Source organism: Taeniopygia guttata, chromosome 2 (assembly GCF_048771995.1).
Source record: "Taeniopygia guttata chromosome 2, bTaeGut7.mat, whole genome shotgun sequence".
Classification (NCBI taxonomy): domain Eukaryota; kingdom Metazoa; phylum Chordata; class Aves; order Passeriformes; family Estrildidae; genus Taeniopygia; species Taeniopygia guttata.
Window position 1 is genome coordinate 80,231,643 of NC_133026.1, and position 19,813 is coordinate 80,251,455.

A 19,813-nucleotide genomic window follows, 5' to 3' on the forward strand; every position below is an offset into this window, starting at 1 on the left:
ACCGCCGCTCTAGCGCCGGAACTTCGCGCTGTTTGCACATTTCAACAAGCAAGGGCATCGGGATTCATTGGTTGCAAATTACGTAACTTTCTTGTTAATTGCTACTCAAGCCCCATCTGCTGGCTGTGTCTCTTGGTGCTCATATTAACCAGTCCGGGGGCGGGTCCTGCCTTCCATCTGAGCCTGGGGTCCGATCTGAGCCTAGGGTCCGTTCTGAGCAGATCGCCCACTGCCGAGATTACAATCCCTTTACTGCTCAGCCCCGCTGGCTTTGCTCCTGGTGGTGGCTCTCGTCCGGGCAGTCCCTCTTTCCTTAAAATTCTAACCAAACATCCCATGCTCACAATGCAACTGATTAATCGTAACAGCCCAGCCGCGGGCTGCTCATTTAAAAAGGTGAAATGCAAAGCTTGACGCGAGCCCCTCCGCACGCCCTGCAGCGCTGGTGCCGTCCCTCTGAGGCGGGGCCGCGCGGGGCGGCCATGGCGGCGGCCGGCGCAGTGATGGCGGCTGCCAGCGCCGTGTGGCTCGGCGGGGACCCGGTGAGGCGGCGGGGCTGCGCGGGGCAGGGCGGCGGGGGCTGCGCGGGGCAGGGTGGCGGGGCTGACCCGTGCCCCTCGCAGGTGGAGTGGGTGCTGTGCCCCTACGACGCCCATCACCGTGTGCCCCGCGCGTCGCTGGAGCGGCACGCGGCATCCTGCTGGCTCCGCAGGATGGGATACTCCGCCGAGGAGGAGGTGGGAGCGCGGCTCGGGGAGCGGGGCGCGGGGACGCGCTGCTGCCCTAGGCTGCACCGCCGCTCGGCTCGGCGGCCCCGGGCCTGGCCTTGACCGAGCCCTTTGGTCCCGCAGGCCGAGATGTACGACTCTAGCTTTTTCTACGAAAACCTGAAGGTTCCCAGCGTCGCCATGGGTGAGCGGCAGCGGGGGCTCCGCCTGACGGGGCGGCACACGGCTGGGGCTGAGGAGGGACCCCAGGGGACGTGCAGAGAATGAGGGGCTATGGGGGGATCCCGGGGAAGGACCGAGATGTGGGACTGAGGAATCCGGGTCCCCACGGTAGCACAACCACACTGCCTGGCAGCTGTAAAACTCCCCAAGACCTCCTGAAAATCATGTTTCAATCGGTAGGTTAGTTCTCTCAAATCGTAATTTGCAATTTGCCTTAATTTACTAGTTTTGTGCTTCTATCACTGTGTAATCCTACTCTGTAGATTTTTAGACTTTTATATTTTCGTCTAAAAATCCAAGGAGAATCTGTTTTGTCTTCTTAGGAGTTTTGTCCTCTATTCTCAGTCCTCACTTTTGCATCAAATCCAGAAAGTGTATTAAAATGAATGCTTAGAAGGTGAGGAAGCTGTCTGTAGAATTTGGAGATAAAGCAATGGTACAGAGAGCAATATACATACATTTCTTTTTCCATATCCTTGTAACCCTGAAATACATTTTTTTCATTAATTTTCTCCCCTTATTTCAAATATGTAATATATGAAAATTACATTTTTTGTTCAAACGTCCACTTGTACATGAATGAAAGTATGATGTTCTGTACCATAATGTAAGTCTCATAATAGAGGTTGGGAATAAAGACTTACCCAGTCAAGTACCCAAGAGCTTGATGTAAAAGTGGTATGATTTTATATTTTTCTCTGCCTTCAGACAAAGATCTACAGTTTCATATTGTTAAGCAGGGTAGAGCCCAAAGTGCGAAGGAAGGTGCAGGCTACAGTGAAGGTAAGGAGCAAGCAAATACGGATGTGACTTCACCAGCCTCCTGTGGAGAGCTGCTCTTGTCTCTCTCCTTGCTGCTTCCTTCATTCTGTTTTGTTCAAGAACTGCTGTGAGGAATTTCACTTCCATTTATTTTTAATATTCCTTTCCCTGCATATCTTGGAGCATGATTACTTTCTATACGTGGGACAGCTAGAAGAGAGACTTTGAGTCTGTTGTGCTCATACTTCTTAATGTCTTCAGGACTGAAAAAACCAAACAACATGCGTGTTACTGTGTTGGACTGTTTCAAGACAGAACTACGAAGTTGTATAAGAACTATGCTGGCACATTTACAAATGCGGTGTTGTCCTTTGTCACTGCTCCAAGATCACCAATTCCTTTACATTTCATTTTTTGGTGGGTTTTGTGACCAGATAGGGGGACCAGGCTAGGATGGATTCTTTGAAAGTTCAGATTTAGATCAAGTAGAAAAATAGGGCTCCCTGTGGAATCTGTAGCGCTTTCGTGTATGGCTGGGAAATTACTGCAACACCTGAAAGAACATTTGCTCTCTGTAGACTTTAGTTTGTTAAACATGTATAGGCAGAAGGAAAAGTAACACTGAAACTTTTCTGACAGTGAAATACAGCAGCACTTGCTCAGTTTTTCATGTTTCCTTTGTTTCTCTGACATAGCAAATAGAGGCTTAATGGATAGTTGCTTATGAAGGAGATTTCCTGGGATGAACACTGTGTTTTGAGCATGTCAGGTGCATTTCCTTTGAAGGGAAGTGGGAACTCATTAATTTGAGACAACCACATCCAAGTAGAGAAGCAGCAGATAAACCCTTTGTGGAGTGGTTCACTGCAAGTGTGCACCCGTGAGCCACTAGGTGCCAGTGTTCACTGCCCAGATTTCCCTGCAAGCTTGCCTTTCTTGAGGGTAGCACTAAAACTGGTCGGTGGTTTTTATTGTGACAGCGTGGTCTGTTGTAAGATTTACTGACTCGTTTATTGAATTTAAAGTCTTTGGCAACAAATGAAAAATAATTTTTCATTGTAAATTGCCTTTTGACTCACTGTCTCAAAGGAAGATATTTTCTTTCTTTGTTTTCTTTCTTTTTTTTGAGTCTAACATTATTTAGATATTAGCATAGCTACATTGTTGCAAAGAAAAATTGGTCTTAATCACAACTTTTGTAATTTCTCTAAAGTTACAAGCATGTAATCATCAATGCATTTTTATGGACTTCTTTGATGCTGTAAGAACTGTGCATTTTAAAAAGAGACTTCTAGCTTCTGTGTTTAAATTAATTTTTCATGCTAGAACAGTTCTGGTTTATGTTCAAAGCACAGTAATGATGAAATGTTACATTATAGGTTTGTCTGTAGAGTTATTGTAGTTTCTCTTCCTTTTTGGAGTCTAGTGATAGTAGGATTGCCCAGCTTCCATTAAGAGCTGAATAATCTGGAGTAGTTCTAGGTTTCCTTTATGTGTTGCTCTTCTGTTTGCCTGGAGTTGTGTGAGATTGTGTTGGGGGAAGCAGGATTATGGAGGTCAGATCAATGGTTGCTGGAAAATTGAGTTTTTTACTAAAATGGTTTTTTGCTGGCCATATCCTAGAGTATTGCATCCTGTATCTTTGTCACTTAACTGCTGTTGTAATGGATTGAGAGTGGATTAATTTGTTTGGAGGCATATGTATTTTAACTGGGAAACGGGAAAGAAGAAAGAAGAATGTTCAGGCAGTCTGTTTGTTTCCATAACTTTGAGTCAATTATCTGAACTGATCTGAAGCGCTTTGAAAGTGCCTTTGTAGTCCTTTTAGCTAGTAGAGTAGCCCATTTAACACGGAAGGGCCACCTGGGGCGATTCCACTGATGGCCCTATCAGTCAGTCTATTATAAAAGCTCTGTGGAGAAGGTGACAGTGTGAGTGAGACTGATTTACACAGTGATTGGTTATCTAGTCTCTTAGAGGCTTTCGTTCTTGTTGGCGGAACAGGTATTTTGCAGCTAGCATTTTACCTAACATTGTAGGAGTAAGATAAACATAGAAGTTAGAGCTGCAGCCTCTCTTGATGTAGCTCCTAAGCCAAAAGCTGAAACTCATGGGAAATCACAGAGGTCATTTCGATCTTATCTAGTACAACTCCTTCATGGTTTATGAAAACTTTATCTGTGTGAGCAATCAAGAGGGTTTTACAGCCTGAGGGGGGCTTGGGAGGGATCTTTGAGCAGTTTTTATATTTTCAAATTAAGAAGGTTGAAAATTCTTACAGATACATAGGGGCAGGATGAAAACAGCCTGGGAGTTTACTGCATTGTTTGTTTCTCGAGCTTCTTGGTATTTTCCTGCATAGTTATGCTACTTTACAAGTAACACCTGTCTGTCCAACCTCCAGGTTTATACTCATTACTGCCCATAGAAGTTCCTCAAAACCACAAGCGTTTCATCTGTGACCTGACCCAAGCTGACCGCCTTGCTCTTTATGATTATGTTGTTGAGGAGACAAAGAAACAGAAGTCCAGATCTCAGATAACGGAAAATGACAGTGATCTCTTTGTGGATTTAGCAGCGAAAATCACCCAAGGTTTGAAGAATGATCTGTTGTTGAATTTATGGCTCAGAACTTTCAGTTACATGAGTTTTGTTGATAGCTAAACAGAATTGATTGTGGTTTTTTGTTTTTGTGGTTTGTTTTGGTTTTTTGCGTTTTTTTTGTTTTGCTTTGTTTTTGGGGTTTTTTTGTTGTTGTTGAGAGCTTACTGTTCTTAAAAGCTACAACAAAGACCTGGCATCACAAAATACTAGTTTGGTGTCCTTTATGATGTTTTCCTTCTGGGAAAGCCTCAGTGCTCTGCTCTTCGCACACGTATTGTGTGTGTCTCTGTGTATGGATCTTCTGTCTTTGCCGCAGCTGACACCAGGCTGCTTAATGTTGCCAACATGCTGTGCAGCTTGGAACAGTTATTTGCTGTAAGACATGATGCGATTAAAGATTGCTTAAGAGTAAAAGCTGAACAGGAGAGGTTGGCAGTCATCCAGATGGAGCTCTTGAGCAACATACTTTGGTGTTGGTCTGGGACCTCTCATCCCTGCAGGGTCATGGCAGTTTGTAACTACCAAGTGCAGCAGAGCATCTGTGTCACCTTGCAGGGCCCTGCTGAGCCTAGGACGTGTGATACAAAATCTGGCTTTCTCATTCTGTGTCTTACTGTAACACAGGCTTTGAAAACATGACCTGTATTTAGAAGGCATTTGACCAAATCACAAGCCTGTATATTGGTGTGGATCACAGTTTGGAGACTGAGATCACATAACAGCATTTGCTTGCTGGCTTTTTACTTGTGTGTAAACGGCCAGCAAGAAGGTTGGAGGAGGAAGATTGAGTAAATTTAGCCTAGTTACTAAAACAGGAGGAACTAGAGAAAGAACACGATTATTTAATGTTCCTGAATGTAGGAGGCCTGCATACCTGCAGGTGCTAACATCCTGCTAATGACTGTTTGTTTTACTCCCAATCTTTTGCTAGATGATAGTCAGAAAGGTCCAAAGTCCCATCTTGAAATTCTGGCTGAAATGCGAGATTACAAACGAAGGCGGCAGTCATACAGAGCTAAGAATGTTCATATAACAAAGAAGTCCTACACTGAGGTGAGATCAGGGAAAAAAAAGTCTTTTTTGCCAAAAGTGCTTGTTGTATATCAGCATAAAAAATTATACACACTTTCAAAGACAAATAATATGTCTTTCTCTGCTTCTTGTATCCTGCTTTATGAATGTTGCAAACTATAGAGGAATGTTTTTGGTTTGTTGCAGCAAGTTACAAATAATGAGCATTTCTAACTGCTAAGTTTTGAGTGTGAAAATGCTAGCAAGATATAGCTATCATAAAATGATGCTATTAAAATTTATGCTGAAACATTTTTCTGCAAATAAGACTTTCCATTCAAACATCTGATGTACAGGGTTTGGGGGAGATTTTTGTGAGGTTAGGGTTCTTTTGAGATGTTTACACTTTGTTTAGTGCTAGTTCAGGCACTACCATGACATGTTTGTTTTAACATATCTTAATCTCCAGGTGATTCGGGATGTGATTGGTGTGCATATGGAAGAGCTCAGCAATCAGTGGCAGGAGGAGAACAGGCTGGATAATGCAGAGATATGTGAAGGAGGGAAGTCAAAGTCTTCAGGCAGGTATGCCACAGCTGACAGCTTCTTCATGCATGAAGCAGATTGTCATTTTATCTTACCACCTTCTTCTAATAGCACATACCAACCTTATCTGAGTCATATGCGCGGTTTATTTATACAAATTCTATTAAGTCTTTCTTGAGAAACTGCCTGCATGAAGCATAGAGAAAAATTAATAAGTATCTTTCTTTCAGAGGTAAGTAGGTTAGTTGCAAGTTATTCAGCTGAACAGGTAGTTTCTGGTGGAGCTGGGGGATGAATAGTGCTTCCTCTGTGCCCAAATGTTGTAGCTGGGTACAGAAGGACACTTGGAAATACAATTACACAATTTCCTACCCTTCCCTACCACAACATGTGTTAGATGTATTACACCTCAGAGTTAAGGTTTCCATAGTAAATATGGGGAGGCTTTACAGTTCTTGTCCCTGCAAATGTTGCAGTGCTAATTGGGAGGGTGTTTTAGCTATACATACTTCTGCTGTGTCAAGCAACACTGCACACCATTCCAAATGTTTGTTACTGAAGTAAACACAGAGTCATGACCTAGTGATTGCCTATTTGTGCCTCTTCAGCAGGTCTTTGAGAGGAGGATGTTTTTGAAACACACTAGAAAGTGACACTGTTCCCAGTATTAAAATGAAGATTAATGGGTAGCAGAGCACTGGAAGTCTGCCCAAGCAAGAGCTGGAGTCTCCCTGCCTGGCGACATTCAAAACCCACCTGGACACGTCCCTGTGTAATCTGCTCTAGGTCACCCTGCCTTGGCAAGGGGGGTAGAGTAGGAGATCTCCAGAGGTCCCTTCCAACTCTAACAATCTTATGATTCTGTAGCTGTATGTTGCAGCTTAAGGCAGGTGCTCAAAGAGTTAAAGATGTAAAGCAAAACAGAGTGAACCCTCTTCCGTTGCTTCCAATTTCACAAGCAGAAGTGTTAAGACTGAGGAGAAGTGTTCATAGGAAATAATTGAATTAAATAGTGTGCTGAGATATGGATGTGGACTTTGGGCCTCTTTTGGGAGGTACTGTATTTCTTAGAGAGACAGGCTTAATAAAAGCTATGTCCTCTGTTTTACATCATTAGTATGTCACTATATTACAAAAGCGGTACTGGAAACAGGGACTCTGAAACTGTTTTTATTGATTTAAATCACTGAAGTTTATTTTCAGGAGGGTCAGACGGTCAGCTTCAGTGGACTCACGGCAGTCTGGGGGAAGCAGTAAGGATACGGAGTGCACGAGACACAGGAGAGACACCAGCAGGAGTCCAAGTAAACTGAGGAGGAGTCATGAGAGAGGCAAAGACAGAGACTCTTGGAGAAAAAGAGAGAGGTGAGCAGAACAGTGACATCTGACTCCTGCTTCCAAATCAAGCAGTTGTAGCCATTTTCTATGAGAATTTAGTGCAGAGGTTGAGAAAGTCTAGTCCAATTAAAAAGCTAGGCTAACCTCATGTGCAGTATGACAAGTCAGTGGCATGAGGCTACTAAACAAAACATCTTGTGAGATCACAAACTGTGGTCCAGACTTCAGAATTTACTGTCACGTCTGAAAGGTGGCACTTTCTGCAGCATGCTTGCAGGGCTGCAACAGTACTGTAACAGGCTGTTGATTTTACTCCTTTATCAACATGGTTAAATGGACAGTATGTTTCTCATCCACAATTAAGTGCCTGTCATGTCTAATGTTGATTTCTGCTCGTTTGCTCTAGACCTTAATAAATATTATTTGTTTCACTAGTATGCATACATTAACCTTTCCATATTAGATGCTTCAAAACAATGCTGTTGTTCATCAGTACTTCTAGACATACAATTTAGCAAACTAAAAAAAATCTAGGCCACATTTTCTAATACTATCAACAAAGACATATTTACATCTGCAGGACCACAAGTGTGTTGGTCCTGTGTTTGAGCAGACATGAGGACTGTTGCACAGAAGAAATGCTGGCTTGCCTCTTGCGTTTGGGTAAATGCATTACATAACTGCGTGGATGGCAGTGATGGCTTGTCTCAAAGCTGGCTTCATTACGTCATGGTGCCATTCATCCTAAACAAATTGCCTCTCTGGCAGTGCATGACAAGGCTTGATTAAAGCAGCATGGAAAGTAAACTGTCTAAAAGCAGTTTACTTTCTTTCCTTAGAGGAGGACATGGCTACATTTAATGAGAGTTTGCTATTTTCCAAGTGTTTTTTTTTCTCTTCGGGCTCTCACTCTGAGCCTAACTGCCCACACAATGTTTATGTTTTTGTTTCAGGGATGAAGACAAATATTACAATCATAAAAGAAGAAAGTAGAAACAAGAACCTGATGATTTTGTTTGTCAGCTGTTCAAAACATAACTTCCACAAGAACTATTGTTACTGGTGTTTTGCTCAAGACAGTAAAGGTGTGCACATAATACTGGTGTTGCATCAGACCTGTGCTACTCGGAGACAAAAAGGTGCTACGGTTTGTCAGGATGGAAGCAGTATATTTCAGATTGTGTGTAAATCTGTAACATTTATATATCTATTAATAAATTATATTGATCTCTCATGTATTTGAGTTATTCTGACAAGGCTGAAGAATAAAATTTATGAGAGGTTGTACTTACTTGACTTCCTGGCCCATAGTGGATATAAAACAGAGCTAATCCCTGGAGTCCAGATCAGTTACAAACAGGGAATGCATGAAGAGAGTTCCCCCTCCTACCTAACACTCTTACCTCTAGGTGACATTGCCTACTTACAGCATGTACCAGAGGGCAGATTTCAGAGTGCTCCAATAGGATAAAACATCTTCAACTGCAGCTGGACAGTTATATGGACAATAACACAAAAGTTAGTGTTCCTAAACTCATGCTCAAAGAAAATTTGGATCAATATAATCTGGAAAAGGTGATGAGAATGTAGCTCTCTACAGAAGCTAGGGGGGAGGCACCAAGAACAGTTGGAATATTGCTGAGTAGCATATTCAAATAGCAGGTGGTGCATTTCCTACCAGCAATAACTAGGAAGACTTCCCATCCTGTGGACTAACATACAAATGTTTGTGATAGAGGTTGATAAAACAGACTGAAAACATGCAGATAGATATTAAGGATGTACAGTTCTGTTAATTCCACACACAGTCTACTTCAGCAAGGTTAGTCACCATCAGCCAAGCTTCTTGCTTCAACAAAGTAAACAACTATAAGAGAACAAGATCCACCTTTCCTAAAATACTTCTGTTTGTTCAGTGTGCCAAGAGAGGGCACTTCATGTTGCTCCTGGCTGTGGCCTTCTCAATCAAAGGTAATCTTTCCAGTTTTACTGTAGCCTCTAGTATCCTCTTTCATACCTCAGTTGTTTCTGCAATTAAGTGTGATTATGTGTCACTAAATATTTGGTCTTGTTTTGATGGATTTAGGCTTCTATACCTGCTACAGCAGTCTAACCAAACAACTCTGTGTCAGGTATTCCTCGTCTATGTGCAAATACAATAGCTCTTCCTGTCAGAAAACAAGATATATTTTGAAACATCTTTATTTAGACAAGTTTGTCCAAAAATGAAAAAAGATACTTAAGTTCTGAAAGGGTTCTAATTAGAGGAAAAACAATATGGAACTACTGCAGTCCTTGCATTGATTTTGTCTACCAGCTCAGCCACAGGGTTCACATTAAGTTCTTTCAGTAGGGTTTGGTAAAACTGTTCAAATAAAGCATGTCCAGGCAGACAAGGTAGTCCAAGGACCACCTGTATTTGTGCCAGAGTCAAAATGAAGTCAGAGCTACCAGAAGCATAATGAGACATGCTCCAGTTACAGCTACCCTGGCTTAACTGAATTCCATGTTTTACTTAATGTTATCAAATGTTATCAAAACAACTTTTGCTCAATTCAGTATAAGAGTGAAGGGGTTGCTCCCTAGGGCTGGCCATCAGTATCTGAGAGGCTGGAGAACAAATATAAGCATGTATTATTCAATGAACATTCCCTGAAGGGCCATCTCAAGAGCAGGACAAAGAAAAGGAAGTGCCAGAGAAGAGGATCCTGTTGTTCTGAAATGTGCAAATTATGGTACCTTGAACACAAATTTTCTTGAACTTATTTATTCCTTTTATTTTTTCCTCTCACCTCATGCAGAAGAGTAAGGTTGATCAATAAAATATGAAGGAGTATGGCAGGAAGTGTCTGATCAGCACCATGCCAGAGTGTTTGTCCCTGGAAAGGAATAAACCAAAAATTTTAAATGGCACTTTCACATGGTAAATCATAGTGTGTTGGAAAAGACACAATTTAGGGTTATATGAAATGCAAGAAAAAGGGGCAATGATTAAAAAGCGGTTCTTACTAAAAACTGTCAATCTTACAACTAATCATGAAAAAGTTAATTTGTATGCTCTTGTTTTGGAGCTCCCAAGAACTTGGAGTTGGTGGCAATCTAAGACAGTATATGGAGTTTGCATGGCAATGTTTTTTGGGGGTGGGGGGTCACAGTGGTGCCTTCTGTGAGCTTCTGAGAGAAGCTTCCCCCACGTTCTACAGAGCCAATGCCAGACAGCTCCAGGACAGACCTACTGCTGGCCAGGGCAGAGCCCAGCAGCAATGGTGGTAGCACCTCTGAGGTTGTGTCAGCTCATCATGTACAGAAAGAGCAGTTCCAGAGACATGGTGGCAACAGTTAAGTCTCTCTATGCAAACATGCTACGCAGGCAACACGTGGAGGACAAGCCTGTTACAGATCCTTTTTAATTGGTGTAAGTGCATTTCATGTGACCTGTGTGTGACTATGGATATCACAAGAGAACTCCCAGCCTCTCTCTCTGGTTTATGAACTACGTTAAATCAAAGAAACAGTCCAGAAGATGCTGCTGGTTCCCGAAGCTGTAATATGCAGATGTTACAAGCCTGAATATAATAACTTCCTACAGGGAAAATTATACCACCCTATAGAGACTTCAATATTTCAGAGAAAGATGGATAAATAACAGTTTATCTTTTAACAGTGCAAATGTGGAAGTTGACAAAAAATAACTCTGTATGCTTTTGATACAATCTTAGTCAATCCTTACTCCTGTCATCATGGCTATGGCCAGAAGAAAATGGACTAGTCACCTGACATTAAAGGCTTATGGAGAACCCAGAGGCAATCGATAGATTAAAAATTCCTTGCACAGATTTTTACTTACGCTTCTTCTTTTCTTTCATGGAGGAATGCTTTAATTTCTGTCTCTGATATCTCTCCATCAATATCAGCCAAATATGAATAAAGGAACGAGAATGTTTCGAAGGGAATTCGAGCTGCTCCTCCTTCTGGGTCTCTTGTTAGGATCTTGCAGGCCTGTTTCATTGAACTCAGTAAGGACTGCAGGGAGTTCCAGCAAGAAATCAAAGGAAAAGTATTAGAGCCAAGAACATCCTTGCATACCATGAAAAAATCCACACTCTAAGCCATTAAAAGGGAGGGTAAATGAGATGAAGGTGTTACCATCATTGCATAGCTTTAAACCCCAAATTTACTCTCTAGTGCAGGCCCAAGGATGGAAACAATAACGTAGTTCTAGCAGAGGCAGGAGTAAAAAATACCAGAATCTTGTGATAGTCAAAGATTGCATAGGGTAATCTCTCTCCATTAGGGCCAAATTGCTCTGTTCTGCTACTGTAAAAGCTCCCTCACTGTACCTAGTAAAATATCTTTTTGTGTTTTTTTTTTACCTCAATGATTCTAAATGAATTATCAGCAGCAGTTAAGACAGACAAATCTACAACCCCCAGAAAATGAATATAGGTTTGGTGGTTTTATTATGATATTCTATTATATAATTTTTAGATTATATTTTGGCTGGTATTTACTGTTTCCCCTTTCTCTATTCAAGTTCCATTTTAATAGATAGTAGAAAAAGCACTGAGGCAAAAAGCATTTAGAGAATATTTCAGTTTTGTCAAAGGCCAATAACATCCAAGTTATCTTTAAAAAACATGCCTCAAATTACTGATTCCAAATATACTTTGAAAAAAATTCTTCCTTTAATGTGGTGTTGACAATCCAGTGCCCTATGCATGCTGAGCTATATTGGGAAAAGTGTGGAAAAATTCAGCATTGAGTTTCGTTCAGCCAAAGACAGGTTGGATACCATTAAAGAAACAAACAAGTAAAACCACACACACAATATATATCCAAAATATAAAAGCACATAATCAAACCCACACAGGCTTTCTTTAACCTAAGTCTTAATATTTTTCACTGCAACTTTTTCAAAATTTACTTTTATATTTTCATTAACAAGCAAGCAATGTCTATGTAAAAAGATAGTCTTTTCTAACAGTAGAATAGAAATAGTTAAAATAAATGCATTATCTGTTTAAGATTTAGAAGGCCAGAGAAGTGTCATCTTATAATCCTTTAAAGTTTTACTTAATGTATCTCCTCCCCTGGAAAGCTTCTCAGGGAAAAGAGGCAGCTGACTCCATGATGGCCAACTCTACATTTTGCATTTGGCTACTCCTCTACTGCTCTTTCTGGTCCTGCCACCCCAAACTGCCACCATCTCTCTCTCCCAACACAGCAAAGTTATTCATATCCATTTTGCCAACTTTGAAAGACAATTTAACAGGCTGCCTGTATGGTCATTTCTCCTTTTGTAAAGGCTTTTGTAAAAATACATTGATGCTTTACAAAAAAGATTCTTCAGACTGGTGCTCTTAAGACGTTCATATTTATCTACTCTTTTATCTCAGCTGTGACCTTGTTTGACTGTGAACACAATTTATAGCTGCAGGAAATGAATGTAAATTTCTTGTTTATGTCTTTCTCTCTGGTTTAGGAAACTGAAGTCTGGGTTTCATTATGTAGTACTGAAATAAAATAATTCACTTAATATCCAAAAGGATGGTGAGGTGGTGAAATTTAGTCTGTCTAGCTCCATCAGAATGATGTCACTGTGACTCCATTTTTGGTTTTGGTTTTTTTGGTTTTGTTTTTTTTTTTGGTTTTTTTTTTTTTGTAGGGAGAGAGGAGCTGTTGGTTTTTAGGTAAGTAATGTTGCCGTTACTATTTTTAAATGAAGAAAAGAGCCCAAACAACAAGATCATTTTGGGAGGGAGACTGGAATCAAGAAATAGAATTTTGAAATAAAGACAGACAGGTAGATAAACAGACAATTGCACAATTGCATCACCAGGCCAGGTTAATATTCAGGGCTTCCAGATACCACAACAGTCACAAAATATTATTTTACATATATTTTCTTTTTAGTACCTCTTCTTATCTACTGTAGAAATCATTTGAAGTATTATACTTTATGAAAACATCAGCTTAATGCATTTTATAATCTTTCATTCTGTTGAAATGCTCTGCTGAGATTTTATTACTGACATTAAAAGAATTAAGTGCAGCTGTAGTAACATTAAGTGCTGCTGAGAAAATTTAATTGGCTACACAATCAATTAAAAATTGGTTCTTTAATTTCTCCCTTCAGTTCTATTTCATGGACATTTACATCAGCATCATTCCTCCATCATCCTCTCTCACACAGTACAAGCTCTCTGCAGACACACTTGCTCTCTACCAAGGACTTAGCCATCCTTCTGGTTGAGTTACCAAGACCAGAATCTGATGGACAACAGAAGTAAACACGCAAGCCACCTTGCCAGCTGCTGCAAAAGCAATCACCATTCCCCAAATCCATCTGTATTAATTGTTCTATGATCTATCTTGTATATGGATCCTAGACAACCACTTGTGTTTGGCTATGAGGGCTCCTGCTGTGAACATACCTCACCAAGCACGCTGCACCCAAGTGCCAGAAACTTCATCCATTCCACCTCCTCACCAAAATTGTCCAATTCCAGGATAGCTTCCAGCTGCAACTCTGGCAAGCCCAAATGCTTCCATTTTTCCCTCAGTTCTGCTATGGCCACCATGCCTTTGGAAGAAAGCTTTGAACAAAATCATGGTACCACAATAAGAACTCCAAAAACCAGAACTAATTTAAGAACACAGTGTCTGCTCAAAATATTTCAAATACTTGACAGTCTCTCTCCACAACCATCTCCAACACATCAGCATTCCTCAATAGCATTGTGCATTTGATAAAGAGCAGCTCATACCTGTTTGTGCAAGACCTTAAGGAGCCCTGGGGTCAAACCAGCATCTTTTTTCCCTGTTGCTAATGGCATTTCGAGCCTCTCCTTCACAGGAAGGGGTTCACCTTTAGACAAGGCTGAAAAATACCTAAGTGAATGGGAAGAGCAACACACCTCAATGCCCATGGCCATTACAAACTGCACAGAAGTAAACGCTCTTCACTGTAAAAATCTGCAGGTTCCCCGACAGGAGCAGCAGCACCTGGTAAGCTGCCAACATGCACAACTTCCCATCTTCCTGTGCCCAGAAACCACCATCTTTAGACTTTACTTGCTCCTTTTCATGACACTCTAATATTTCTTAAAGCATTTAACTTATTTTGTGCATGATATATTCAGCTCTTTTGACTGATAAACCTGAGGGCTTATCTGTTTGACATTCCCCTCACGCACTACCCAAATGTACATCTGTGTATTCATATTGCAACTTTCTTCTCAGCATTTCTGCTATTTCTGTCCACCCCAAGATAAAATTAAGAGTAGAGCATAAACGACATTGGATGCACATTGGATGCCTTAAGAGCTGCCTCTGCCTTAACTGGCCAGAAATCTGAATTGTGCAAGGAAAACTCAGTTTTTATTCAGGTGTATGTAATTTACAAGTTTCTCAACTTGTCCTGCCTCATTGCCCTGGTCATCCATGTCCATGTCCAGGTTATCCCATGCTGTGCAAATACCTGCTAAAATACAGAGCTGGCAACACTCCAGAACTGAATTAATGTGACTATAAAAATAGATGCACAGTGTGCATGTACACAAAACACCCGGGCTATTTTTCAGCCAGATCCATTTCCTCATCTGATTATTCACAGGTACAAGCACTATAACACCGGCAGCAGGTGTGAAGCCACAGCTTTGCTCTGCGTTGCATGGCTCCCAGGGACAGATCTTGCTCTGCCAGGTACAGCGGAGCCTGCCCCCTGAAAGAGGGGCTGCTGCAGTGTTTAGGCTGAGGTCGGGACTGGCCTCGGCAGTGCCGAGCTGCCCCTGCCAGCCAGCCCCAGTCCCAGCGGGCTCCAGCTACAGAGGCAGCCGCACCTCGCGTCCATCACATTCCTAAGAGCACCACACCATTTTCAGGTGGTCCTGCTGGCTTTCTCCAATACCGCACTGGTAACAATTCAGCTTCAGATTATTTTCTTTTTAACAGACAAGCCGGACTCCAGCCAGGCTTTGTTAACAGCTTCCCCTCCCTCACACGGTACAGACGATTTCCAACCCCCCCAGCTGGGAACATCTCACAGCTACTTCTCAAGAACTTGCCCACACAAACCATAGGGCAGGAAAACATAGTGAGCAGTTGAGGTAAAAGAAAAAAGAAATGTTAAAGGAGAAACATTTAAACATCTAAATCAACTTTATGTCAAGAGATTTATCATGCTGATTATAATTTTAAAGGCGCAATTTTTCAGGCACTTTTCCCAGAAAGAAAGAAGAGGAACAACCAGGCTTAAGAATAGAAAGCTAATGTCTATTTTTTCCTTTAAATTCCAAGAATTAAATCTCAGATGAGAGAAGAAAAACCAAACTAAACAGAAAAAGAATTGGTCTTTCAGATAGAAAAACTAACAACAAAAAGCAAATTAAGATGCATTTTTCTGTATGGAAATCCAGCTATTTCAGAAGTAAGCCAGCCCTAAACCTCAAGGAAACAGAAAATAAATAAAATCCCACACTATTTTTAAAAGGCTTACATGCTGCATTAATACACAGAAGTGTATATGCAATGTATATGCTGATGTAATATTCAAAGCTATCTCCACTACACAATAAAGAGGAGAGTGAGGTTTTGAGGGTCCACATGTATAGCTCTCTCTACTTACGCAGCTGCCCACTGCAAAACATCAAAAGGCTGGGTCCTAATAGCAGCTTTAGTAAATTGTTTCAGAATATCAGGTAGCTCCGGGGGAATTTTGATCTGCTGAGCACAGAACATGGTTTCTGGAAGAGGCATGGTGTCCAGTCACAGGGACCTGAAAGAAATAAAACAGCAGTTCACAGATGCAGAATGTGAATTAAAAACTGTATGTGCACATGGGAGTGAACAGTGCCTATCCCCAGATTCCCTCCTGTCCTACTCGATAGCTGGAGCTACAGGAGAGCTGACAGACTTGGAAGGATAAACAGACAAGCCCTGCATGGCTCTAAAAAACTTTGTGGCTACACCAAGTAAAACATGGCAGCTTGGGCACCAATCACAGCTGGGTGAGAACTGCTTTAACAAGTTACTTCAGATAGTTTTAAACTGATTTGCCCCCTCAAACCTACCACAACAAAAATTTGTAAAATGGGCAGTCCAGACAAGTTGCACCACACATGCCAACATGAAAGGTATCTACACTGATAACTCACTACTGCATACCAAGGAAAATCTTGGCATTTTTGTACAAATGCCAGAGTATGCAGATGACCAAGTTTCTATGTGTTTATGTGTTCAAAAATGCTGTAGCAAAAAGTTACTAATTTGTGCTTGTGACAGACTTTACATCAAACAATTACAGTAACAAACAAAACATTCATGTGTGCTGCAAGCACATAACTGCACTTTGCCCAAACAGCTCTACAGGTGCGTCTGTCTCATTCAGGATGTAACTCATTTGTTGCAAGGAATCCTGTTCCCCAGGATCCAAAAGAAAGGACAGAGATAGGCTATTGTATGATCCTTCTTCCTGCACAGGAATGGGGCACATTTGGTGGGAAACTCTCCTTATCATTTCCAGGACAAACTATGGCATGCTTAAGTTGATTTAGCAATAAGAACCTAAAATGGTTACTTTTTTCCAGAAAGGAGGAGCAGTAAAAGCAACAGCATTAAGAAAGGAATCAATGTAACAGAATTCCCCATCCCTTTAGACTTTTTTAATTTTTAAGATAAAATAACCTGGCAGGTGGCTTTCTGACATGAATTTTCCTGTAGGAGAAAATAAAAACATTAAAAGTCAGTGATAGAGCAATGGAACTGCTGTGGCTCAAGGCTCCTTTGAGGATCAAACCATACTCAGAACTTTATTTATGAAAGAAATGCAGACAGAGTACAGCGTCTTCATCCCTCCAAAGCAGCCAATTTGCATCAGGAACAGACCTCAGAGTGCGCCTCTAATTACCACATTGGTCATGCGCTTTTAGTAATGATTCAAAAACACAGCTCTAGCCAAGGAACTGAAGCTGAAGGCAAAAAAAGCTGAGGATTTCAGAGCAACAGAAAAACTTTGAGGAACAAATACAGCTATGTGTACATGTACCCCTGGGAAGAAGTTAAATAAAAATTAAAATATAATCAGAAAAAAAAATGCAGTGCAAGAGCTGCTTTTCTAAGTAAGCTATTAGTCACAGAGTCTCACAGAAGGGCAGAGGTTGCCAGAGACTTCCTGGAGCTCAGGTGGTCTGATCCCCTGCACAATCTATGAGCAGAGTACCAAAGATCCAGGTGTGTTTCAAAAATCTCCAAGGATGGAGACTCCACACCCCCCTGGGCAACCTGTGCCAGTGCTTGCTCACATGAAAAAAGTTTCTTGATGTTCAGAAAGAACCTCCTGTATATATATACATACACCTAATGGTCAAAGAAAAGCACAGCTAGATCAGGCAGCCTCTGCACCCCTTCACCATCCTCACTCTGTCATGGAATATTCTCGCTAGAGACAAAGACCAGCTCCCCGAGCCAGCCCCAGGTGCTCAGGAAACAAGGCCAAGGAATGTCTGCACGCAGACAGTACCGGCCGAGCCGCGGGACCCGCGGCCCATCCGCCCCGAGCTGTGTGGGAGGCAGCGGCCCCGCCGGCCGGCCCGGCTCTGGGGAAGGCCCGGACACCCCGCGGCCCCGACCCGGCCCTCACCTGCCTCGCGCCCGGCCCCGCTGCCCCGGCAACGCGGGGGGGACAGGCCGGGGCGGGGGAAAACTTGAAAACGGCGGCGAGGTTTAAAGGGCCAGAGCAGCCTGGTTTGTACAAACTTTCGAAAAGGCCGAAACCATGGATGAGGGGACTGAGTCTACCATTGGTAAATGCACAGACACAGCCTGCAAGGTGGGTCGGAGTGGGCCAGAGGGCACAGCGGCTGGACATGGGCCAGCAGTGGGCTCAGATGGCCGACAGGACCAGTGGCATCCTGGTCTCGAACAGCAGTAGTGTGGCCAGCAGGATTAAGGAAGTGATGCTTTCCCTGTACGTGGCCCTGGTGAGGCTACACCTCGAATCCTGTGTCCTCTCACTTCAGAGAAGAGCTGGAGGGTGCTGCAGGGTGTGCAGGGAAGGGTGACAAAGCTGGACAAGGGTCTGGAGCACAAGTCCTATGAGGAGCAGCTGGGGAAGATATAGAGTTGTTTAGCCTGGAGAAGAAGAGACTCAGTGGTAACCTTATTGCTCTCTACAACTGCCTGAAACGAGGCTGTAGGCAAGTGAGGGTTAGCATCTTCTCCCAGACAACAGAGTAAGTAGTCTTAAACTGTGGCAGGGGACATAAAGACATTTTGGTTGTACATTAAGAAAAGTTTATTCACAGAAGGGGCGATTAGACCGTGGAAGGGTCGATCCAGAGAGGCGGTAGAATCACCATCCATGGCGGTGTTTATGGAAAGAGTGCATGTGGCAGTTAGTACCATGGTCTAGTTGCTAGGGTGGTGTTCGGTCGTAGGCTGGTCTTGATCTCAGACATCTTTTCCATCTTTTCTTGATTCTGTGATTCTTGAACATCTTGGCACCATGTAAGTGGCAGAGCCCATGGCAGGGAGGCTGGTTCCTGCGGGTGCCTCGGTTCCCTGTAGGCTGCTGGCTCCTGCATGTCCCCTGGCCACAAGGATGTTCTACTGGGTCAGCAGTGTTAGGGTGGCACGTCCATCTTGCCTTTGGCATCCTCGCACCTCCTTTCCTGGCTTGGATGAAATGTGGAGAAATGCCGAGTGAGTTGGAAAAGAGATAGGGTATCCCCAGAAATTCCCTTTGCTCGCAGCAGCTGCTGCTTCTAAGGACAGCTCAGCCCCTGCTGGTCAGGCTCCACAGTCCTGGACATTTGGGATAGCAGCACCACTGAGAGACTGCCACCACGGAGAGCAGCACAGCCAGTGCTGGCTGTTTCTCAGCATCTGCTGGTCCAAATTGACACCACGAGGCAGTGTGGGTTATCCCACTGCTCCAGAATGTGAGGAACCAAAGTGCCCTCTCTGCCACAAAGTCTTCTTTCCACTGCAGATAAAAACAGCACCAGAGGTAACCTGATTGGCATCCTCTGTAAAGACACCAGCAGATCTCTTGGTTACAAAGCAATACCCCTTCTGTACCTGCTAACATGGATTGTACACAGCCTGAGCACTCAAATCAACTTGGTAATAGGATTATTCACTTCAGAAAGCCTTCACAAGCCATTGCTCCAAAGAACTTGGGTGCTGCGTTCTCAAAACAGGCCAAGCAGTTACTGCAGAAACACACAATCTTATTTGAAGCCAGGCCTTTTTAATCCACATTATGTCCCTGCTGATGAACATGCAAGGCCATGCAGGACAAAGATAAAATGGTGAGCTCTGGAAAGCAATAAGCACACATTTTAACAACTGTTTAATCTTTCATAAAACAGGAATATTAGCATAAGCTGCAGGCTAATTATCTGGCCTCAAAATACTTTGTAGATTCCTGTAACTAATGAAAACCGCAAACTTCTGACATATAATGACATACATTTCTATCCTTTAGTTGTTTTAAAGCATCTACTGATTTAAGAACACTAGCAAAAAAAAAAAAAACCAACATGATGCAAACATTATCCTGCAGAAGCTTACAGAATAGAATTCAATTAAATTGATTTCAC

The 19,813-nt window shown here is 42.5% G+C and overlaps 2 protein-coding genes across 7 annotated transcripts; one reads left to right on the forward strand and one right to left on the reverse strand.

Moving 5' to 3' along the window:
* Positions 1–279: 279 nt before the first annotated feature.
* Positions 280–8,445, forward strand: SNRNP48 (small nuclear ribonucleoprotein U11/U12 subunit 48). 2 transcript variants are annotated; one of them, NM_001245535.1, is given in 12 exon segments: positions 464–542; positions 624–737; positions 852–912; positions 1,659–1,733; positions 4,117–4,305; positions 5,248–5,369; positions 5,797–5,808; positions 5,811–5,822; position 5,825; positions 5,828–5,912; positions 7,077–7,238; positions 8,165–8,445. In NM_001245535.1, coding segments are annotated over 12 exon segments (933 nt in total). In that variant the 5' UTR covers positions 464–482; the 3' UTR covers positions 8,205–8,445.
* A 1,517-nt stretch (positions 8,446–9,962) lies between these two features.
* ROPN1L (rhophilin associated tail protein 1 like) lies at positions 9,963–17,932 on the reverse strand. Of its 5 annotated transcripts, none has more exons than XM_030265682.4 (6): positions 17,851–17,932; positions 15,838–15,987; positions 13,979–14,102; positions 13,646–13,807; positions 11,059–11,234; positions 9,963–10,090 (listed from the first exon to the last, which is right to left on the reverse strand). In XM_030265682.4, exons 2-6 carry the CDS (start codon positions 15,966–15,968, stop codon positions 10,027–10,029), a joined length of 657 nt encoding a protein of 218 aa, XP_030121542.4. In that variant the 5' UTR covers positions 15,969–15,987; positions 17,851–17,932; the 3' UTR covers positions 9,963–10,026. The 5 variants fall into 5 exon arrangements, with proteins under 5 accessions (XP_030121542.4, XP_030121543.4, XP_030121540.4 ...); XM_030265683.4 differs by lacking the exon at positions 17,851–17,932 and adding an exon at positions 17,731–17,827; XM_030265680.4 differs by lacking the exon at positions 17,851–17,932 and adding an exon at positions 17,630–17,728.
* Between the last annotated feature and the right edge of the window lie 1,881 nt (positions 17,933–19,813).